This window comes from Euprymna scolopes, chromosome 1, assembly GCF_053919585.1.
Source record: "Euprymna scolopes isolate OS-2025 chromosome 1, ASM5391958v1, whole genome shotgun sequence".
Lineage (NCBI taxonomy): Eukaryota > Metazoa > Mollusca > Cephalopoda > Sepiida > Sepiolidae > Euprymna > Euprymna scolopes.
In genome coordinates, this window is record NC_136482.1 from 179,854,905 (window position 1) to 179,876,512 (window position 21,608).

Below are 21,608 nucleotides of genomic sequence, written 5' to 3' on the forward strand. Positions count from 1 at the left end.
AGATGATTTTCGAAAACATTGGTGAAAAAAGCGACCCCCTCCTTGTAGAAAAGTGCCTACTTGAGGGTGAAGGAATTAATGGTTTTAGCCAATTTTTTTATATTTGTCATCAGAAATGTCGAACTTCAAAACGATACCAATCTCGTGAAAATCCATTGTCTTTATCAAAATTTTTAGGCAAACATACATACATACATTGAAACAGACAGGTGAGATTTATATTATAGACTAGCGGGGGGGGGGGTATATCCGGCATTGCCCAGGTGTTTGGAGGGGTGTTGTAGATCAAAACATGGCCGGGTGCTTGGAGGTGTAAAATAAAAAAAAGTTTTAGTAGGAAGGTAGGCTCGAACCCGAAACCTTAACGCAAAGGTGAAAACGAAAGGGAAAAAAAGCCAGACACCTAACCATCTCGGCCATCAGGGGAGAGGAATTGATAAGCATGTTAAGTTAACGTTTATAAAGTGAAATTGACAGGTGCGAGGAAGTTAAGTCGCGTAATGTTTGACCTTGAAACATGACATAAGCAATGGCTGTTCAGCAGTTAAGATTTTGTGCAGGACAGTTTTTACCGAACTTTGGGGAAGGAAAAGCAGCTCCCCCGTTTATTAGGGGAGTGTCTCGAAATGAAAGCAACTGTCTGATATGATGGTGAAAAGGCAACATTGACGAAACGTTTACATCACTTTCTGCAGACCACCAACCATGGGCCAGGGAGGTAGCTATTCAAATCGAGTTTCGCTTTTTTTTATACCGAAAAACGAAAGCAACATGCAGCGATCCAAAAATCTGAAATATTTAACTTTTAAAAGTCAGGCAAATTAAATAGACAGGCGACCCCTGTTGTTAACTCGTATATATTATGATTTAGACATGATAAAAATGTTTTAAGAACGAGGGAGCCAAGCGAGAATTGGCAGGTGCCTGTACTTGACTTAATGAGGTCAACTTTCAGTGCGGGGCAGTACTGCGGTCTGTTCGCTTCTTTTTTATACGAAAAAGTCGAATCCACATGCTGCGATCGAAAAATGTTGAATATTTAACTTTTGAAAGTTGGGCAATATAAATAGACAGGCGACCCTCGTTAACTCGTAGATATGATTTCAACATGATATAAAAAGTTTTAAGAAGTTGTGAGCCGACCGATCGCTTCTCGGAGAAAAGCCTTTCTTGGACATACACGAAAACGCACACACAAACATTTTCGCTTTTATATATATACTGGGGGGGGGGGGGTACCCAGCGATGCCCGGGTGTTTTGAGGTAAATCAAAACTCCGGGGGGTGTTAAATAATAAAAAAATGTTTTGGTAGGCGAGTATGAGAATCGAACCCGTACCCTTGAGTTGGAAATTAATGTGAAAAAAACCGTGCTACATTAACCATTGAGCCACGGTGACAGACAACGTTGGTTAGAATTTATTTATTTATTTAACTATAAAAACAGGCGTGCGCAATAAAAGTTAACTCTGCTGCTCCCATTTGACCTAATTAAGAAGGTCAAATAGAAGTCACGCAGCGTTTGGGTTTGTTTATCCAAATTTGACTGTTTCTTCCCCCAACAGATGTTGGGGAGGGGAAAGCAGCTCCCAATTGTCCGGATTGAATCTGATATACAAGATTGATCAAAGCTGATTGCTTCTGGACGTTTTTCCCGGCGCAATGCCAAGAATACGTCGTTTGAGTTTAGTTTCACTTTATACTAAAAAGCCCGATCAACACGCGAGAAGCCAAAATAGCAATAATTTTGTCAAAATCGACGTGAATAAATCTATACGCTACGCGCTTTCCTAATTCCTAGATATTATTATATAGGACCTACATAAACAGTTTTAAGCGATAGTAACGACCCCGGGAGCGTGTGCGAGAAAAGCCTTTTGAAGACATACACGAAATGGTCACACACATTTTGCCTTTTATATATATAGATAGATAGATTACTACAGATTATATACTTGTATAACTCTGCAGCAAGTTGTTATCTAGAACTGTCTAGTTGAACATGACCGAGCCCCCCCCCAAGTGTGACTAACCCCATTCTAATGCACACACGGAAAATATAAGTTATTCCTCACAAGAACAGAAACAAAAATATATACATTTAGAAAATGTCAGATCAATTTAGAGTCAGCTGAATTGCATTTGTATTAATCAAAATTGCATAATTGGAGAAACAAAATTGTTTTAATTTTCAGAGTAACAGCTTGTTTTGTGTGCTTTTTATGAAGATACATCATAACGGAAAACTTCTTAAAAAATTTATTTCAGAATAAATGTTTCAACTTAACAACTTTCCAAAGAAATAAGAAAAATTTGAACAAATGATTTAACTGGCAATCTAGTGTGGAACTTGTAGATTTCTGTTTTCAAGTGATTTTCGAATATTTTGCTTTGAAACTGTGCATAGTGAAAATAGCTAGTGTGGAAAATATTAAAATTTTAACATGTTTTTAAAGATAAGAAATGGAAAAACAAATATAGAAAGGAGAATGAGAGGAAGACTTAAAAGCCAGTTGCTAATAGAAAAGTGAATAAGGAATTCATTGAGAGAAAGAAAGAGAGCAGGGCTGCAAAGGAGACAGAGAGAGAGAGAGCAGTGCTGCAAAGGAGACAAAGAGAGAGAGGGAGAGCAGTGCTGCAAAGGAGACAAAGAGAGAGAGGGAGAGCAGTGCTGCAAAGGAGACAAAGAGAGAGAGGGAGAGCAGTGCTGCAAAGGAGACAAAGAGAGAGAGGGAGAGAAGTGCTGCAAAGGAGACAAAGAGAGAGAGGGAGAGCAGGGCTGCAAAGGAGACAAAGAGAGAGAGGGAGAGCAGGGCTGCAAAGGAGACAAAGAGAGAGAAGGAGAGCAGGGCTGCAAAGGAGACAAAGAGAGAGAGGGAGAGCAGGGCTGCAAAGGAGACAAAGAGAGAGAGGGAGAGCAGGGCTACAAAGGAGACAAAGAGAGAGAGGGAGAGCAGGGCTACAAAGGAGACAAAGAGAGAGAGAGAGAGAGAGCAGGGCTGCAAAAGAAAGCGAGAGAGAGCAGGGCTGCAAAAGAAAGAGAGAGAGACCAAGACTGCAAAAGAAAGAGAGAGAGAGAGACCAAGACTGCAAAAGAAAGAGAGAGAGAGACCAAGACTGCAAAAGAAAGAGAGAGAGAGACCAAGACTGCAAAAGAAAGAGAGAGAGAGAGACCAAGACTGCAAAAGAAAGAGAGAGAGAGACCAAGACTGCAAAAGAAAGAGAGAGAGAGACCAAGACTGCAAAAGAAAGAGAGAGAGAGACCAAGACTGCAAAAGAAAGAGAGAGAGAGACCAAGACTGCAAAAGAAAGAGAGAGAGAGAGACCAAGACTGCAAAAGAGAGAGAGAGACCAACACTGCAAAAGAAAGAGAGAGAGAGACCAAGACTGCAAAAGAAAGAGAGAGAGAGACCAAGACTGCAAAAGAAAGAGAGAGAGAGACCAAGACTGCAAAAGAAAGAGAGAGAGAGAGACCAAGACTGCAAAAGAAAGAGAGAGAGAGACCAAGACTGCAAAAGAAAGAGAGAGAAAGAGAGAGAGACCAAGACTGCAAAAGAAAGAGAGAGAGAGAGAGAGAGACAGACCAAGACTGCAAAAGAGAGAGAGAGAGAGAGAGACCAAGACTGCAAAAGAGAGAGAGAGAGAGACCAAGACTGCAACAGAGAGAAAGAGAGAGACCAAGACTGCAAGAGAGAGAAAGAGAGAGACCAAGACTGCAAGAGAGAGAAAGAGAGAGACCAAGACTGCAAGAGAGAGAGACCAAGACTGCAAGAGAGAGAGACCAAGACTGCAAAAGAAAGAGAGAGAGAGAGAGAGACCAAGACTGCAAAAGAGAGAGAGAGAGAGAGAGAGAGACCAAGACTGCAAAAGAGAGAGAGAGAGAGAGAGAGACCAAGACTGCAACAGAGAGACCAAGACTGCAACAGAGAGAGAGACCAAGACTGCAAGAGAGAGAGAGACCAAGACTGCAAGAGAGAGAGACCAAGACTGCAAGAGAGAGAGACCAAGACTGCAAGAGAGAGAGACCAAGACTGCAAGAGAGAGAGAGAGAGAGACCAAGACTGCAAGAGAGAGAGAGAGAGACCAAGACTGCAAGAGAGAGAGAGAGAGACCAAAACTGCAAGAGAGAGAGAGAGACCAAGACTGCAAGAGAGAGAGAGAGACCAAGACTGCAAGAGAGAGAGAGAGAGAGACCAAGACTGCAAGAGAGAGAGAGAGAGAGACCAAGACTGCAAGAGAGAGAGAGAGACCAAGACTGCAAGAGAGAGAGAGAGACCAAGACTGCAAGAGAGAGAGAGAGACCAAGACTGCAAGAGAGAGAGAGACCAAGACTGCAAGAGAGAGAGAGAGAGAGACCAAGACTGCAAGAGAGAGAGAGAGAGACCAAGACTGCAAGAGAGAGAGAGAGAGACCAAGACTGCAAGAGAGAGAGAGACCAAGACTGCAAGAGAGAGAGAGACCAAGACTGCAAGAGAGAGAGAGACCAAGACTGCAAGAGAGAGAGAGACCAAGACTGCAAGAGAGAGAGAGAGAGACCAAGACTGCAAGAGAGAGAGACCAAGACTGCAAGAGAGAGAGACCAAGACTGCAAGAGAGAGAGACCAAGACTGCAAGAGAGAGAGACCAAGACTGCAAGAGAGAGAGACCAAGACTGCAAGAGAGAGAGACCAAGACTGCAAGAGAGAGAGCAAGACTGCAAGAGAGAGAGCAAGACTGCAAGAGAGAGAGAGACCAAGACTGCAGGAGAGAGAGACCAAGACTGCAGGAGAGAGAGACCAAGACTGCAAGAGAGAGAGACCAAGACTGCAAGAGAGAGAGACCAAGACTGCAAGAGAGAGAGACCAAGACTGCAAGAGAGAGAGACCAAGACTGTAAGAGAGAGAGACCAAGACTGCAAGAGAGAGAGAGACCAAGACTGCAAGAGAGAGAGACCAAGACTGCAAGAGAGAGAGAGACCAAGACTGCAAGAGAGAGAGAGACCAAGACTGCAAGAGAGAGAGAGAGACCAAGACTGCAAGAGAGAGAGAGAGACCAAGACTGCAAGAGAGAGAGAGAGACCAAGACTGCAAGAGAGAGAGACCAAGACTGCAAGAGAAAGAGAGACCAAGACTGCAAAAGAAAGAGAGAGAGAGACCAAGACTGCAAAAGAAAGAGAGAGAGAGACCAAGACTGCAAAAGAAAGAGAGAGAGAGAGACCAAGACTGCAAAAGAAAGAGAGAGAGAGACCAAGACTGCAAAAGAAAGAGAGAGAGAGACCAAGACTGCAAAAGAAAGAGAGAGAGAGACCAAGACTGCAAAAGAAAGAGAGAGAGAGACCAAGACTGCAAAAGAGAGAGAGAGACCAACACTGCAAAAGAAAGAGAGAGAGAGACCAAGACTGCAAAAGAAAGAGAGAGAGAGACCAAGACTGCAAAAGAAAGAGAGAGAGAGACCAAGACTGCAAAAGAAAGAGAGAGAGAGAGACCAAGACTGCAAAAGAAAGAGAGAGAGAGACCAAGACTGCAAAAGAAAGAGAGAGAAAGAGAGAGAGACCAAGACTGCAAAAGAAAGAGAGAGAGAGAGAGAGAGACAGACCAAGACTGCAAAAGAGAGAGAGAGAGAGAGACCAAGACTGCAAAAGAGAGAGAGAGAGAGACCAAGACTGCAACAGAGAGAAAGAGAGAGACCAAGACTGCAAGAGAGAGAAAGAGAGAGACCAAGACTGCAAGAGAGAGAAAGAGAGAGACCAAGACTGCAAGAGAGAGAGACCAAGACTGCAAGAGAGAGAGACCAAGACTGCAAAAGAAAGAGAGAGAGAGAGAGACCAAGACTGCAAAAGAGAGAGAGAGAGAGAGAGAGAGACCAAGACTGCAAAAGAGAGAGAGAGAGAGAGAGAGACCAAGACTGCAACAGAGAGACCAAGACTGCAACAGAGAGAGAGACCAAGACTGCAAGAGAGAGAGAGACCAAGACTGCAAGAGAGAGAGACCAAGACTGCAAGAGAGAGAGAGAGACCAAGACTGCAAGAGAGAGAGAGAGACCAAGACTGCAAGAGAGAGAGAGAGAGACCAAGACTGCAAGAGAGAGAGAGAGACCAAGACTGCAAGAGAGAGAGAGAGACCAAGACTGCAAGAGAGAGAGAGAGAGACCAAGACTGCAAGAGAGAGAGAGAGAGACCAAGACTGCAAGAGAGAGAGAGAGAGACCAAGACTGCAAGAGAGAGAGAGAGAGACCAAGACTGCAAGAGAGAGAGAGAGACCAAAACTGCAAGAGAGAGAGAGAGACCAAGACTGCAAGAGAGAGAGAGAGACCAAGACTGCAAGAGAGAGAGAGAGAGAGACCAAGACTGCAAAAGAGAGAGAGAGAGAGAGACCAAGACTGCAAGAGAGAGAGAGAGAGAGACCAAGACTGCAAGAGAGAGAGAGAGACCAAGACTGCAAGAGAGAGAGAGAGACCAAGACTGCAAGAGAGAGAGAGAGACCAAGACTGCAAGAGAGAGAGAGAGAGAGACCAAGACTGCAAGAGAGAGAGAGAGAGAGACCAAGACTGCAAGAGAGAGAGAGAGAGAGACCAAGACTGCAAGAGAGAGAGAGAGACCAAGACTGCAAGAGAGAGAGAGACCAAGACTGCAAGAGAGAGAGAGACCAAGACTGCAAGAGAGAGAGAGACCAAGACTGCAAGAGAGAGAGAGAGACCAAGACTGCAAGAGAGAGAGAGAGAGACCAAGACTGCAAGAGAGAGAGACCAAGACTGCAAGAGAGAGAGACCAAGACTGCAAGAGAGAGAGACCAAGACTGCAAGAGAGAGAGACCAAGACTGCAAGAGAGAGAGACCAAGACTGCAAGAGAGAGAGACCAAGACTGCAAGAGAGAGAGACCAAGACTGCAAGAGAGAGAGACCAAGACTGCAAGAGAGAGAGACCAAGACTGCAAGAGAGAGAGCAAGACTGCAAGAGAGAGAGCAAGACTGCAAGAGAGAGAGAGACCAAGACTGCAGGAGAGAGAGACCAAGACTGCAAGAGAGAGAGACCAAGACTGCAAGAGAGAGAGACCAAGACTGCAAGAGAGAGAGACCAAGACTGCAAGAGAGAGAGACCAAGACTGTAAGAGAGAGAGAGACCAAGACTGCAAGAGAGAGAGAGACCAAGACTGCAAGAGAGAGAGACCAAGACTGCAAGAGAGAGAGAGACCTAGACTGCAAGAGAGAGAGAGAGACCAAGACTGCAAGAGAGAGAGAGAGACCAAGACTGCAAGAGAGAGAGAGAGACCAAGACTGCAAGAGAGAGAGAGAGACCAAGACTGCAAGAGAGAGAGAGAGACCAAGACTGCAAGAGAGAGAGAGAGACCAAGACTGCAAGAGAGAGAGAGAGACCAAGACTGCAAGAGAGAGAGATCAAGACTGCAAGAGAGAGAGATCAAGACTGCAAGAGAGAGAGACCAAGACTGCAAGAGAGAGAGACCAAGACTGCAAGAGAGAGAGACCAAGACTGCAAGAGAGAGAGACCAAGACTGCAAGAGAGAGAGAGAGAGAGAGAGACCAAGGCTGCAATAGAGAGAGAGAGAGACCAAGGCTGCAATAGAGAGAGAGAGAGAGAGAGACCAAGGCTGCAATAGAGAGACCAAGGCTGCAATAGAGAGAGAGAGAGACCAAGGCTGCGAGAAAGAGAGAGAGAAGAGATAGAGAGAGAACAAGTCTGCAAAAGGGAGAGAGAGAGAGAGAGAGAACAAGTCTGCAAAAGGGAGAGAGAGAGAGAGAGACCAAGGCTGCAATAGAGAGAGAGAGAGAGACCAAGGCTGCAATAGAGAGAGAGAGAGACCAAGGCTGCAAGAGAGAGAGAGAGAGACCAAGGCTGCAAGAGAGAGAGAGAGACCAAGGCTGCAAGAGAGAGAGAGAGAGAGACCAATACTGCAAAAGAGAGAGAGAGAGAGACCAAGGCTGCAAGAGAGAGAGGGAGAGACCAAGACTGCAAGAGAGAGAGACCAAGGCTGCAAGAGAGAGAGAGAGAGAGAGAGAGAGAGAGAGAGAGAGACCAAGGCTGCAAGAGAGAGAGAGAGAGAGACTAAGGTTGCAAGAGAGAGAGAGAGACCAAGGCTGCAAGAGAGAGAGAGAGAGAGACCAAGGCTGCAAGAGAGAGAGAGAGACCAAGGCTGCAAGAGAGAGAGAGAGACCAAGGCTGCAAGAGAGAGAGAGAGACCAAGGCTGCAAGAGAGAGAGAGAGAGACCAAGGCTGCAAGAGAGAGAGAGAGAGAGACCAAGGCTGCAAGAGAGAGAGAGAGAGACCAAGGCTGCAAGAGAGAGAGAGAGAGAGACCAAGGCTGCAAGAGAGAGAGAGAGAGAGACCAAGGCTGCAAGAGAGAGAGAGAGAGACCAAGGCTGCAAGAGAGAGAGAGAGACCAAGGCTGCAAGAGAGAGAGAGAGACCAAGGCTGCAAGAGAGAGAGAGAGACCAAGGCTGCAAGAGAGAGAGAGAGACCAAGGCTGCAAGAGAGAGAGAGAGAGACCAAGGCTGCAAGAGAGAGAGAGAGAGACCAAGGCTGCAAGAGAGAGAGAGAGAGACCAAGGCTGCAAGAGAGAGAGAGACCAAGGCTGCAAGAGAGAGAGAGAGAGACCAAGGCTGCAAGAGAGAGAGAGACCAAGGCTGCAGGAGAGAGAGAGACCAAGGCTGCAAGAGAGAGAGAGAGACCAAGGCTGCAAGAGAGAGAGAGAGAGAGACCAAGGCTGCAAGAGAGAGAGAGAGAGAGACCAAGGCTGCAAGAGAGAGAGAGAGACCAAGGCTGCAAGAGAGAGAGAGAGACCAAGGCTGCAAGAGAGAGAGAGAGAGAGACCACGGCTGCAAGAGAGAGAGAGAGAGAGGCTAGCCAGCAAAGGAGAGAGAGAGAGAGTGAATGAGACTAGCCAGCAAGGGGGAGAGAGAGAGAGAGAGAGAGAGAGAGTGAATGAGACTAGCCAGCAAGGGGGAGAGAGAGAAAGAGTGAATGAGGCTAGCAGCAAAGGAGAGAGAGAGAGAGAGTGAATGAGACTAGCCAGCAAGGGGGAGAGAGAGAGAGTGAATGAGACTAGCCAGCAAGGGGGAGAGAGAGAGAGAGAGAGTGAATGAGACTAGCCAGCAAGGGGGAGAGAGAGAGAGAGAGAGAGAGAGAGAGTGAATGAGACTAGCCAGCAAGGGGGAGAGAGAGAGAGAGAGAGTGAATGAGACTAGCCAGCAAGGGGGAGAGAGAGAGAGAGAGAGAGAGAGAGAGAGAGAGAGAGAGAGAGAGTGAATGAGACTAGCCAGCAAGGGGGAGAGAGAGAGAGAGAGAGAGAGAGAGAGAGAGAGTGAATGAGACTAGCCAGCAAGGGGGAGAGAGAGAGAGAGAGAGTGAATGAGACTAGCCAGCAAGGGAGAGAGAGAGTGAATGAGACTAGCCAGCATGGGAGAGAGAGAGTGAGTGTAACTAGCCAGCAAGGGAGAGAGAGAGTGAGTGAGACTAGCCAGCAAGGGAGAGAGAGAGTGAGTGAGACTAGCCAGCAAGGGAGAGAGAGAGTGAGTGAGACTAGTCAGCAAGGGAGAGAGAGAGTGAGTGAGACTAGCCAGCAAGGGGGAGAGAGAGAGAGAGAGAGAGAGAGAGAGAGAGAGAGAGAGAGAGAGTGAGACTAGCCAGCAAGGGAGAGAGAGAGTGAGACTAGCCAGCAAGGGAGAGAGAGAGAGAGAGAGAGAGAGAGAGAGAGTGAGACTAGCCAGCAAGGGAGAGAGAGAGAGTGAGACTAGCCAGCAAGGGAGAGAGAGAGAGTGAGACTAGCCAGCAAGGGAGAGAGAGAGAGTGAGACTAGCCAGCAAGGGAGAGAGAGAGAGTGAGACTAGCCAGCAAGGGAGAGAGAGAGAGTGAGACTAGCCAGCAAGGGAGAGAGAGAGAGAGTGAGAATAGCCAGCAAGGGAGAGAGAGAGAGTGAGAATAGCCAGCAAGGGAGAGAGAGAGAGTGAGAATAGCCAGCAAGGGAGAGAGAGAGAGTGAGAATAGCCAGCAAGGGAGAGAGAGAGAGTGAGAATAGCCAGCAAGGGAGAGAGAGAGAGTGAGACTAGCCAGCAAGGGAGAGAGAGAGAGAGAGTGAGACTAGCCAGCAAGGGGGAGAGAGAGAGTGAGACTAGCCAGCAATGGGGAGAGAGAGAGTGAGACTAGCCAGCAAGGGAGAGAGAGAGAGAGAGAGAGTGAGACTAGCCAGCAAGGGAGAGAGAGAGAGAGAGAGTGAGACTAGCCAGCAAGGGAGAGAGAGAGAGAGAGAGAGAGAGAGAGAGTGAGACTAGCCAGCAAGGGAGAGAGAGAGAGAGAGAGAGTGAGACTAGCCAGCAAGGGAGAGAGAGAGAGAGAGTGAGACTAGCCAGCAAGGGAGAGAGAGAGAGTGAGACTAGCCAGCAAGGGAGAGAGAGAGAGTGAGACTAGCCAGCAAGGGAGAGAGAGAGAGAGAGTGAGACTAGCCAGCAAGGGAGAGAGAGAGAGAGAGTGAGACTAGCCAGCAAGGGAGAGAGAGAGAGAGAGAGAGAGAGAGAGAGAGAGAGAGAGAGAGAGAGAGAGAGATTAGCCAGCAAGGGAGAGAGAGACTAGCCAGGAAGGGAGAGAGAGTGAGTGAGAATGAGACTAGCCAGCAAGGGAGAAGAGAGAGAGAGAGTGTGAGACTAGTCAGCAAGGGAGAGAGAGAGTGTGAGACTAGCCAGCAAGGGAGAGAGTGACTAGCCAGGAAGGGAGAGAGTGACTAGCCAGGAAGGGAGAGAGTGACTAGCCAGGAAGGGAGAGAGAGAGAGAGAGAGAGAGAGTGAGACTAGCCAGCAAGAGAGAAAGCGAGAGAGAGTGAGACTAGCCAGCAAGAGAGAGAGAGTGTGAGAGACAAGATAGCAAGGTAGAGAATGAGCAAGAAAACGAATAGGAGAAAAAAGATCTTGAAATCATTTAATGCACAATATATATTACATACATTTCAATGTATAATTAGCAATACCACACCATTTTTTCCTTTAGATCGAATAAACTCAAATCAAGCATTATTGAAAAAAGCATAACACACAAAGTAATATCTTTAGTTTTTTTAAAATTAGCCCATTAGAACTGGAGTTATGAACATTCAAAGTATCGAAAAATGTGTGGTTCACTGGACATTTTACGTTAAGTCAGTCCTATTCAAATGCATATAGGCTTGTGACTGAAAATGGTAAGATATTTGCACAAATTTACAGGCTAACCCATCTTTAAAATGTTGTATCTTCAGATCTTTTTAAGATATGATGAAATTTTGAACATATAATGCCACAAAGGTTCAGTTGACGCTATTTACAACCATCTCTCTTGGTAACTTGGATACTAATAAGCATATTCTAGGTTCCTTTTTATAGCTTTAAGTAGAAACATCATAAAAACAGCTAAGAAAAATGGTAAGTAAGGCTTTATCATTATAGGAAGTATTCTGATGGACATTAACATTTGCCATTATAAGATCATTAAAAATCCAAGATGGCGACCGGGAAATCCAAAATGGCCACCATGACATGATTCAAAGAAATTATTAACAAAATATGGCTTGTAGCATATCAAATTAAAGGAAATTTTGTACAAATCCAAATAGTTTTCAAGTACATTAAACTAATTAATATAATTAAGTTTCATTTTAAGGGCTTTAAGTAGAAACATCATAATAACAGTTAAAAAATAGGAGGTAAGGCTTTATCATCATGCAAAATATTATTCTGATGGACATTTGTCATCATTACACCATGAAAAATCCAAGATGGTAACCAGGAAATCCAAGATGGCTTCCACGACATGATTCAAAGAAATTATTAACAAAAAAATATGGCTTGTAGCTTATCAAATAAAAGGAAATTTGTACAGATTACAATTGTTTTCAAGTACATTAAACTAATTAGTATAATTACATTTCATTTTAACGGCTTCAAGTTAACGTGACAATTTGCGGGTGAGTTTCTACCAGTATTATTTTTTCTTTTAAAGTCATTGTCGAGACTTCAAGCAACATTGTGCCCATTTTTTTTTGTTCTCATGTAATGCTCGACACTACTTGTTTTTTTAACAGAATAAACATTTACAACACCAAAAATTTATCGAGGTAAATAGAAGAGTAACTTGCCTTTGGTAACATTTATTTGTTGTTTTTTGACCACTTTTTCATACCTCTGTGGATTGTAAAACAAACCCAATAAATGTTATTCTTTTACTTAACTGGATAAGTGGTTTGTGTGTTTTGACTCATTTAAAAGCGTGGTCATTGTCGGCCATTCTTTTTCAAACAATTTTTTTTTTTTTAAATATTCTTTTCCTTTCCATAATTAAAAAATTATATTTAAATAACAAAAAAAATGAATACTTTATGTTCATAAGTTAACAAACGATTTGTTAACAGATTTTTTGTGCACATCTTGGCACACAAAAATTCTCATGTTTACATTTATGTCACTTATCTACTTGTGCATAAAAAGTTTTTATCCAATTCTTTTCCAATTTTAGGACAAAAGAAATTAATATTTTCGCCATTAAATAGCGTTTGAACACAGTTTCTATCTTTACTTATCTTTGTACTACAAAGCGTCAACTTTGAGATATTCTAACTTTTGACTGGAAAGACGTATGTGTTTTGTTCAAATTCCATAGCAAAGACAGTTGTTTTCTCTAATTAGCTAAAACAATTAGAAACGTTGATGTGTACAACTTCTGCTTCAAGTGTTCATGTGAAGACACCCCACCTGCTAATTTGCAAAAAGTCATCTACCGCGAGCGGGCATGCTATGCTGGCATGTTTTGTCGTTAATAGTCAGATTTTAATAGCGATTTCTTCGAATATAAAAATCACAACAAAAATATTAAAATACCATTTTAAAGTAAATTTTATTGTGAATTCAGTTATATAAGTTTTATTTTGATGGAGGTAGGAGAAATGTACTTATTACTGATTTAAAGACTATGAGTGTCAAATTAAGTAGCAGTGTGCGCCTTGTCCAGCGCTGAATGTTCTGGTGTCTAGTATTGATAGTATAATTATGGCTAATTATTAACATCTGAAGAAAGAGAAATGTAGGCTCATACCTTTCCCAAGAGTTTTATTAGTTTAACAAAATAGATCTGCAAAAACTTTAAATTATCTAAACAAATTCAATGAGGAAATACATTAAACTAATTGCACGACACTTGTCATTTGTCAGTAGAGTATTATTAGCAATAACTAGATTAGCAAACAGATTGTTAATAGAACAAGTAAAATGACAAAAACATTTTATTTAATCCAACAAGTGTGTGTGGAGGGAGAGAAAGGATTAGGATTTTTGATGGTGAACATGCCTTAACCACAATGGATCTAGAGGCAAAGTCCCAAGTAATCACTTTAGTTTATCATTGAATAAAAAGCTCAAAGCAATGATCACTGCCATCATAGATGAGCATTAGAAGATCTTTTCAATAAAAATTTTACAAACAATTATAGTAAATAGTTTAACAATTTTGTACATGGCATTCTTCTTGCAATGAACATTCAATAGGGAAACATAAAAGTTTGAATATTTCTACAGTTAAACAAAATCATATTCGGAAAAAAGTTTCTATTTTTATTGGCAACCGACAAGCTGCATCAATTTGATAGTTTTATGGCAAAAGTTATAGAAATGTGAAAAATGAATAAAAAGATACACATTAAAAACATTTTTTAGCTGTTCTCACTAAATTTTATTTGAATGAATTGCATCTAATAAATTATCTGCTTTGCCATGGACCCAGGAGAGAAGAAAAATTCCCCCATGGATTAGGTTGCTAAAATTTAAATTTTTAATTTCATGGCTATATTAGGTTTCCTTCTACTGAATGCTTTTTTTTTTATGCAACATAAAACTTGTCCAGAATTCCTCCTATATTGAAAAACACAAAGAAAAATCTGTGTGATGTACATAGTTGTGACGAAATAAAAATATATTCCAAAAATCCTGTAATTGATCAAGTAGTTTCATTTTTAAATAAAATTTTATGAGAAACTGAAGAGTGACTGTCTCTTATCTGCCATTTAAAAAATAATCTTTAAAAAAGGAGATAACTCGATAATTCAAATTTACGAGATTTAATGCCTACGACTTCCCATTAATTGCTTACAAATTTTCTTTATAAAAACAATTAACTTGATTAATTTATATGAATTTTGGAATATGACATCTCCGTTTCATCACAACTATATACAGCACAAAGATTTTTCTTTATTTTTGTTTTTTTTAATGTAAGGCAAATTCTGGACAAGAATCACCACATGCAATAAATACTAAAGCATCTTTAGTCTAGATCAGAGGTTCCCAACCCCAGGGGTTATGAGCCCAAATGAGGTCAGCAAGTAATTTTCTTTAAGTTACAACATAAAAAAAATCATTTGTGTTGAAAACTATCCATTTGAATTTGAGAAGGTACAAGTCAAAAACAGAAATGAGTTAAGAGATTGCTTAAAATAAAAGTACATAACCCTTACTAGCAGTTCCACTAAATGAAAAATAGAATGGAAGGTATTTTTTTTCTTGGTGGGTAACCACTTATCAAGGCCCAGAGGCCACTCAAGGATAACGATTAAATGTTAGGTAGATGAGACAAGATAAGACACGGTGGAGCTGTGGTAGGATTAGATTATCTAAATGGATAACTCAAGAGGAATTTATTCACATTAGACTTGAAGATTATGTTATAGTCAGCCGGGAAGCAGGCAAATGGTACTGAGTTCCACAGATGGATAGCTCTGGGAAAGAAACTCTTATGGAATTTACATTCAGTTTTCAGCACAGATAGGGAGTGAGGAAAGTTGGGGGTTGTTTTAGCTAGGCAAGTATTTGTTGTGAACGTTTTATGAGGGGCCATAGATTAGAGCTCAGTCGAACACCTACCATAAAAGTATATCGTGTGCTAGTTGTACAAATTCACTTTTATCTTTTCATTTTTCTTTCAAATATAATCTACTTATTTTAGATTTGCTTATATTTTCATAGTCTTACAAGTCGTGTTCTGAGTTAAGGTTACAAAGGGTATGCTGAAATGAAAGCAGTGGGGAGGTTGAAAAAGGGAACCAGTGATCTAGATATTTAGATGGTATTTCGAACTAATGAGCCATTATTGGGGTGGGGTGGAAAGAAACCTTCACACAACTTAAAAAATAGATAAATAAATAAAAAATAGGTAAATAAATAAATAAAAAAACTCCACCCAGCAGTCACACATCTTCAAACACCACTTTCTTGTGAGTCAAATTTTTTTTTTTAATTAAAAAATAAAAATGAAAATATGAAATGAAAGAAGAAAAAAAAAAAAGACAAAAATTAATATCTTTCCTTCTTACTTTGTTCTTGTGTTTCAATCAAACTTGTGAGAGATAGTTGAAGTCAAATCAACTTACTGCTAACGTCTCCATCTTAGTCTTCTCAATTCACGCTCAAGTTTTGTCCTAAGAAAAAGAAAAACAGACGTGAGGCGTAATATTTTGGAAGTCCAAGAGGATGCTTTTGGTCATTGCATGTTCCTCAAACGTCACTAACACTTTTAGTGACATGTCGTGGAACACGCTGAATGCTTCAGGAAAAGGGGCAGAGCTGATGACAGCTGAAACTGATCAGCAGCAGCACACTGCCAAAGAAACTTATCAGACAAATAGCAGCAGCAGCAGTATAGGATGGTATTAAAAGACGTGCTAGGAGGAGGAAAATGGAGATGGAGAATATATGGACAGAAAAAAAGAAGAGCAGCGTGCAGTGACCCCCAGAAAAAGTGAGGGAAGGATTAATAGACTGGATAATAACAAAAGTGTCTTGTGAGTGAGGGGAAAAGAAAGAGCAAGAAGATAAAAAAAAAGTGCGAGGATTCAGTAGGTCGTAGTGTTATTAGACAAAAGTGCAGTGTCATGCAATTAACCAAGTATAATAATAAAATATGAAACTTCAAACTAAGAAGAATAGAAAAGTAAATGAGAATATCTTTCATGGAAACAAAGTCGACTAAAAACCATGTGGGAATAATGGAAGGGCTGTCAAAATATTAAAATATCTAGCAAGACATCACCCAGTGAGTATTAAAGATGAAAGGAAAAAAAATGAATTTTGAAAATAATTATACCAAACGAGAACTATTGAGAGATAGAGAGAGGTTGAAAGCCAAGAGAATTGTGCCAAGAAAGAGAGATAGAAAAAATAAAACAAGCTTGACAGATATCTATATCTATGTTCATAGAATTAGTGTAATTTTTGGTGGGAAAAGTGGCTATCAAGTTTTTAAAAATCGTTCTGTTGTAAAATAAGTTCTACCTAAATAATTTATTATTTATTAGGATTTTGTGATATCAGACATTGATAATAAGATGACTAAGAGTGAAACTGATAGAGATAATTTATGATAACATCCTTCCTCCTTAACATGGACACTCATCACAAATACAATTTATCCAACATTGTCAATACCAAAATAAAAAAAATAAACAAAACGTTTTACTTTCAGATTTTATCAACACTTGTTCAACCAAAGAACTGCATGGAGACGATTTTGATAAAATAAAAAGTAAATAAATAAAAACTGATTTTAGCTAATTTTTATTAAAAAAAAAAAAAAAATTAAAAAAAATGTAATAAACCAATTTAAATGGATTCTTTTTTATAAGCTTTAGATTTTATATGAAAGATAATCTATGAAGAAAAAGCTAATCCAAATATTTTTTAATTATTTGATTAAAATCGTTTCTCTTTTGGTGTCAATGTTTAAAAAATAATTTAAAAATTGCTTTAGAACTTTTTAGATGCAGATTGATAATCTGTTTGATTTGGATTATTCTGACTAGTGTTTTCATCTTGGATGTTATCCGTATGTTTTTAAACCTTCAGGTGTATTTTATTAAACTCAGAAATCTTTGTCTCTACAATCTGTACAGTATTTCAAACTGAATCCTTTATTTAAATATTTGTTCTAATTCCATCAGCAATGAACGTGTAGAAGTTTTTTCCGTAATTTCTATTCTTAGTATTGCCTGGAATGAGAATTGAACCTTCAGAAGACTGTTACTTAAAATTGATTATTACATAACATGTGTCCTTGTGTATAGATTCCAGAATTTCAAAGATTACCGAATTGAAAGAGATATTCCCAGAGATTGGAGGTTACATCAGCTGAAATGTGAGAATAATATGCTGACAAAGTTTGACGATTATATTGGTCAAAACATAATAAACGTCCAAGATGAGAACAATAGTCTGAGTAATCTAAGTACAAATTATCCTTCATCTAAAAAGAATTCCAAAATAATTTTTTTTTAAACATTGGAACAGTTTTTCATCATTAATTCTGTTGGCAGAAAAATTTTTAGTCCTTAAAAAAAAACTCAAGCATTAAAGTCTACCCTTAATAAGAAGTAGTAAATTTATGCATTAATTAACTGAATTAAACCACCAAGAGAAACAAGTGTGCACAAACAGCTGTGTGGAAGATCGAAATGATTAGAATCCAAAAATGTTAATCTAAATAAAATAAAAATAAATAAATAAAAATCCCCTTTTTTTAAAACTTGCATAATGCATAGGAATTTTTTTTATTCCATAAATATTTATATAACTTTCTGGAATAAGTTATTCTTAATAATAAAAGATCTGATAACCTCCTCCTACCTTTTTATTTAAAAAAAGAAAAAAAAAAATGCTAGGGTTTCTGAATTGATATTGTTAATTTTCATTTTTGTCTGCTTCCAATGTCATAAATAGTCAATGCCTCTAAACTTTATTAACACTTTCTAAAAAACAATGGAAACGTCCCTCTCCCATAAAAACACACACACACGCGCACATATATATATATGCATATTTTTCAGTATTAAATAAAGATTTAACACTAAACTTTTAAATTCTTCAAACACATTTTTAAAAAATACTTTATTTATTAAAAAAAACTTTTTTCAACACGTTTCATTTTGATATCGCATAATTTTATACTTTCAGTGAAATTTCCTTATATAACTGTAAAAATATTGAATTTGGCTCGAAAATCTTTATCCTTATCCCAAATACATTTACACAAGGATTTATAATGAAAATATAAAATTCAATTATATCATTGAATCAACAACTGATCCCATCAGTGTATATATCTATAAAAGTGAAATTGTCTGTATGTACATTTCCCTACAAAACTACTGTCAATTTTAAGTCTACAGACTCGAGATTTGACATAAAGGGTATTGAGATTTGGGAAAATCTTTTTAATCGGTTTTTGGCCAGAAATTTGGCTGTTGATGGGTCAAAGTTCAATGATTTGACTCTACCTAACTCCTCCACAAATTTTGGGTCTAAACACTTGAAATTTTAGATGTAAGTTACTTGGGCAGGGATCAAACTTTTTAATTTGATTCGAGCCAAAAACAATAAATATTAAGACGCCAAAACTGGGGTCAAAGTTTTAAAAAATTTGACCTCTGCAGTCTCTACCAAATTACTCAGCCAATTTTTGGTCTAAACATTAGAAATTTTACATAAAGTGTATTCAGACATAGGGCAAGCTTTTTAATTGGTTTATGGCCGAAAATTTGGCTACGAAGAGGTCAAAGTTCAAAAGATGTGACCTTTGCGGTCTCTAGCAAACTATTCAGCAAATTTTGGGTCTAAACATTTGAAATTCTACATAAAGGGTATTCAGACATGCAGCAAGCTTTTTAATCAGTTTTTGGAAGAAAATTTGGCTGCCAAGAAGTCAAAATTGAAAGAATTGACATTTGCAAACTCTACCAAACTCCTCTGCCAATTTTAGGTCAAAACACTTGAAATTTTAGATGTACGTTAGCTGGACAAGAGTCAAACTTTTTAATATATATATATATATATATATATATATATATATATAGTAAGTTATAAAATATATATGGCGATTAAGATACACTAAATATTCCGCGTTTCATTCACTCTAGGACTCTTCAGGCTTATGCGCGAATTTTGTGGTTGTCTGTTGTTTTTATATACGCACCTTCTATTGAGATTTTAGTTAGCCAATCAGCTTTCTAGTATTCAACGCGCCCTTCCTATCAGCCAATGAACATGCACTTACCGGACAAAGGCCTATTTGATCTCTATTTGACCTGTTCCTTTGTGTGTGCTCTATTTAGCCTGGATATCTAGTTTCTTGACCTGTTTTACATCTAGGTTAGGGTTTTTTTCTTTTTTATGTTAGTTTATATATAGAGATGTACATATACATACATATATATATATATACATATACGCACATAGTGTGATAGTTTATGTATATTCATGTTTATTTAATTTATTTATTTCCTATTGCTTTTGTTAGTTTTAAAATTATTTTGTATCGCTACCCTAGAGTAAATTTTATCTTGTGAACACAGTTGTTTGCTATTTCTCTTCTACAGTTTAATAGATGTTGGGGTTCTTTAAAGTAAAGGATAGCAAATTTTTCATGAAGGCATAATCTACATGGGCCGTCTAGGTCTCTACATGTGGTAGCCTGTTCTTCCATTCGACTACTGGCGAATGTCCGCTTTCCTTGAGTTCCCAGTATTTATTTGCTAGCATTGTTTTCATATGGTGTTTTTTTATTGTTCAATGTACTTTCGTGGTCATAATATCGAGTTTTGAAATCTAAGGAAGTCATACCTACGTAATATTTCTTGTTATTTGGGTTTTCTTTCGCAAATATTATGGCCTGGTAAACTACGCTTTTGGTTAGACATTTATTTTGAAGTGGGCAAAGTGTGCGGTGTCTACGGTTGCATTTATCTTGTTCGTTATTAGTATTTTTATTTCTAGTATCGTTGTTGTTGTCCGGGGTTGGTTCATTATTATTATTATTATTTCTGCTAGTGTTAGTTTTATTTTTGTCATGGTGTCTACTTTTTTATTGTTTATTTTTTTGTTGTTTACATTGTTTTTATTTTATATTTTGTTATGTGCTTTAATTATCATCTCTAAATTTTCGCAGCAGTTGTAGGATAACTTTAAGGCATTTTTATTGAAAATTTTATGTAAGGGGTTGGTTGCGGGAAAGTGTTTTTCAATAAGATCTAGAAATTTCTTGCCAAATTTTGTTTTTAACATTTGATTGCATGGGTCCGTATACCAAATTATAGTTCTTTTTCTTCTATTTTTAATTTTATTATAGTTCTTGGTGTTTTGTTGCTTATATTTGATATCAATATTTTTGTATCCACTATTTTTTAGAACTGTTTCATAGATATTGGTTGACCTGTTAAATGCATTTTCATCGCTTGAGTTATTGCTGAGTCTACTTACAATCGAGTTAGGAATCTGTTTTATAATTGATAGTGGGTGGTTGGATTTAGGGTTTACGTATATTGGAGTAGCATTATCTTTTAAGTAAGGTTCATATGTGTTTTTATCTAAGTTTAACGTGACGTCCAGGAAGTTTGTTATTTTTATGTTGGCTAGTACGTCTACTTTTAGGCCTAATTTTTTCATTTCCTTGTGTATGATTTTCTTAAAGTTATCTCCCTTGACTTTGTTGGAGTCTTTTCTTATAGCTAGTCCATCATCTCTATATAGGTCGATATGCGTAGTATCAAATATGCTTGTGAGGGTATATAGAATGAATAATCCCACAAGATCTGATGCCTCTGCAGAATCCCTGGCACCCATCGCCAAATCAAACGAATTTGTCATTTTAGTTTTTATCCATTGGTTATTATTTATTAGAACTGATTTTCTACATTTTTTAATGATGTTGATTTCTTCCGAGGATATATCAGTGTATGCCTCGGCAAATTCTAGGGCAATGTTAAAAAGTTCTTCGGATATCGAGGGATAGAAGTCTATGATGTCGGACTGTATAAACGTACATTTATCTTTGTTTTCTATATTTTTAAACCAGGTGATTGTTTCGGCAGTATTTGCCCACTGGTTTAATTCTAGGTCTTGTTTGATTTGTTTGTTTACTCTAGAAAGTATTGTTTTTCTAATTCTACCTATTTCTGGCTTAGTTGGGTTTATCAAGCGGGTGCTGGGATTATTATTAAAGTCCCATTTGTGGTCTTTCAGCAGAATGTATGCCTCTCTAGGTTTCAATTTGCCAACTTTATTGCTAATTTTTAATTTATCGGTAATTTGTTTAATTTCAGTATTTATTATATCTATGTAGCCGCATTCATTTGTATCTAGTTTTTGTGTAGTTTTTTGCAATGTTTGCTGTGATTAGTTTGTTATATTCTTGTGTATCTATTTTATAAAAGTTTCTAGTTTTATCTGCTTTTACAAAGATTTTATTAGAGTTGTTTGTTTCTAACGATTTTGTGTAGTTTCCGTTAGAAACTGTTAGGTTGATTGTGAAATTCTAAGTTTTTAATTACATTTAAAAGGTCATTGTCAAAGTTTATTAAAAAGGTCTGCTATTTTCGCATTTTTAAGGGTTTTAAAACCATAGGATTCTTTTTTGTTTACGTTTTCATTTTTAAGGAAGAAATTTGCTCGCCATCACATTTGGCGTATTAGTACATCTATTTTTTTTAAATTAATTTAATATTTATAAAGTTATAAATGAAGTAGTTATATATATATATATATATATATATATACACACATATGCACATAAAGTTATGAAAAGTACATAGGGCCCGAGCAAAGCCAGGCTGAACTGCTAGT

The 21,608-nt window shown here is 38.8% G+C and overlaps 1 protein-coding gene across 25 annotated transcripts in view; it reads right to left on the reverse strand.

Moving 5' to 3' along the window:
- LOC145277800 (neurofibromin-like) overlaps positions 1-21,608 on the reverse strand; it is a 345,586-nt gene that overhangs the window by 11,768 nt on the left and 312,210 nt on the right. For 4 of the 25 annotated variants that reach the window (XR_013868231.1, XR_013868216.1, XR_013868230.1 and 1 more), the window contains one exon: positions 15,314-15,418. The exons of 17 other annotated variants lie outside the window; for them this stretch is intronic. Coding sequence is in view for 3 of the 8 variants with exons in the window: in XM_080129791.1 (XP_079985917.1) it covers positions 15,396-15,418 (23 nt within the window). In the remaining 5 variants the exon portion in view is untranslated. Of the gene's footprint in view, positions 1-15,313; positions 15,419-21,608 lie in introns of those variants that run through there. 4 more of the 25 variants (XM_080129814.1, XM_080129797.1, XM_080129791.1 and 1 more) reach the window with 1 other exon arrangement.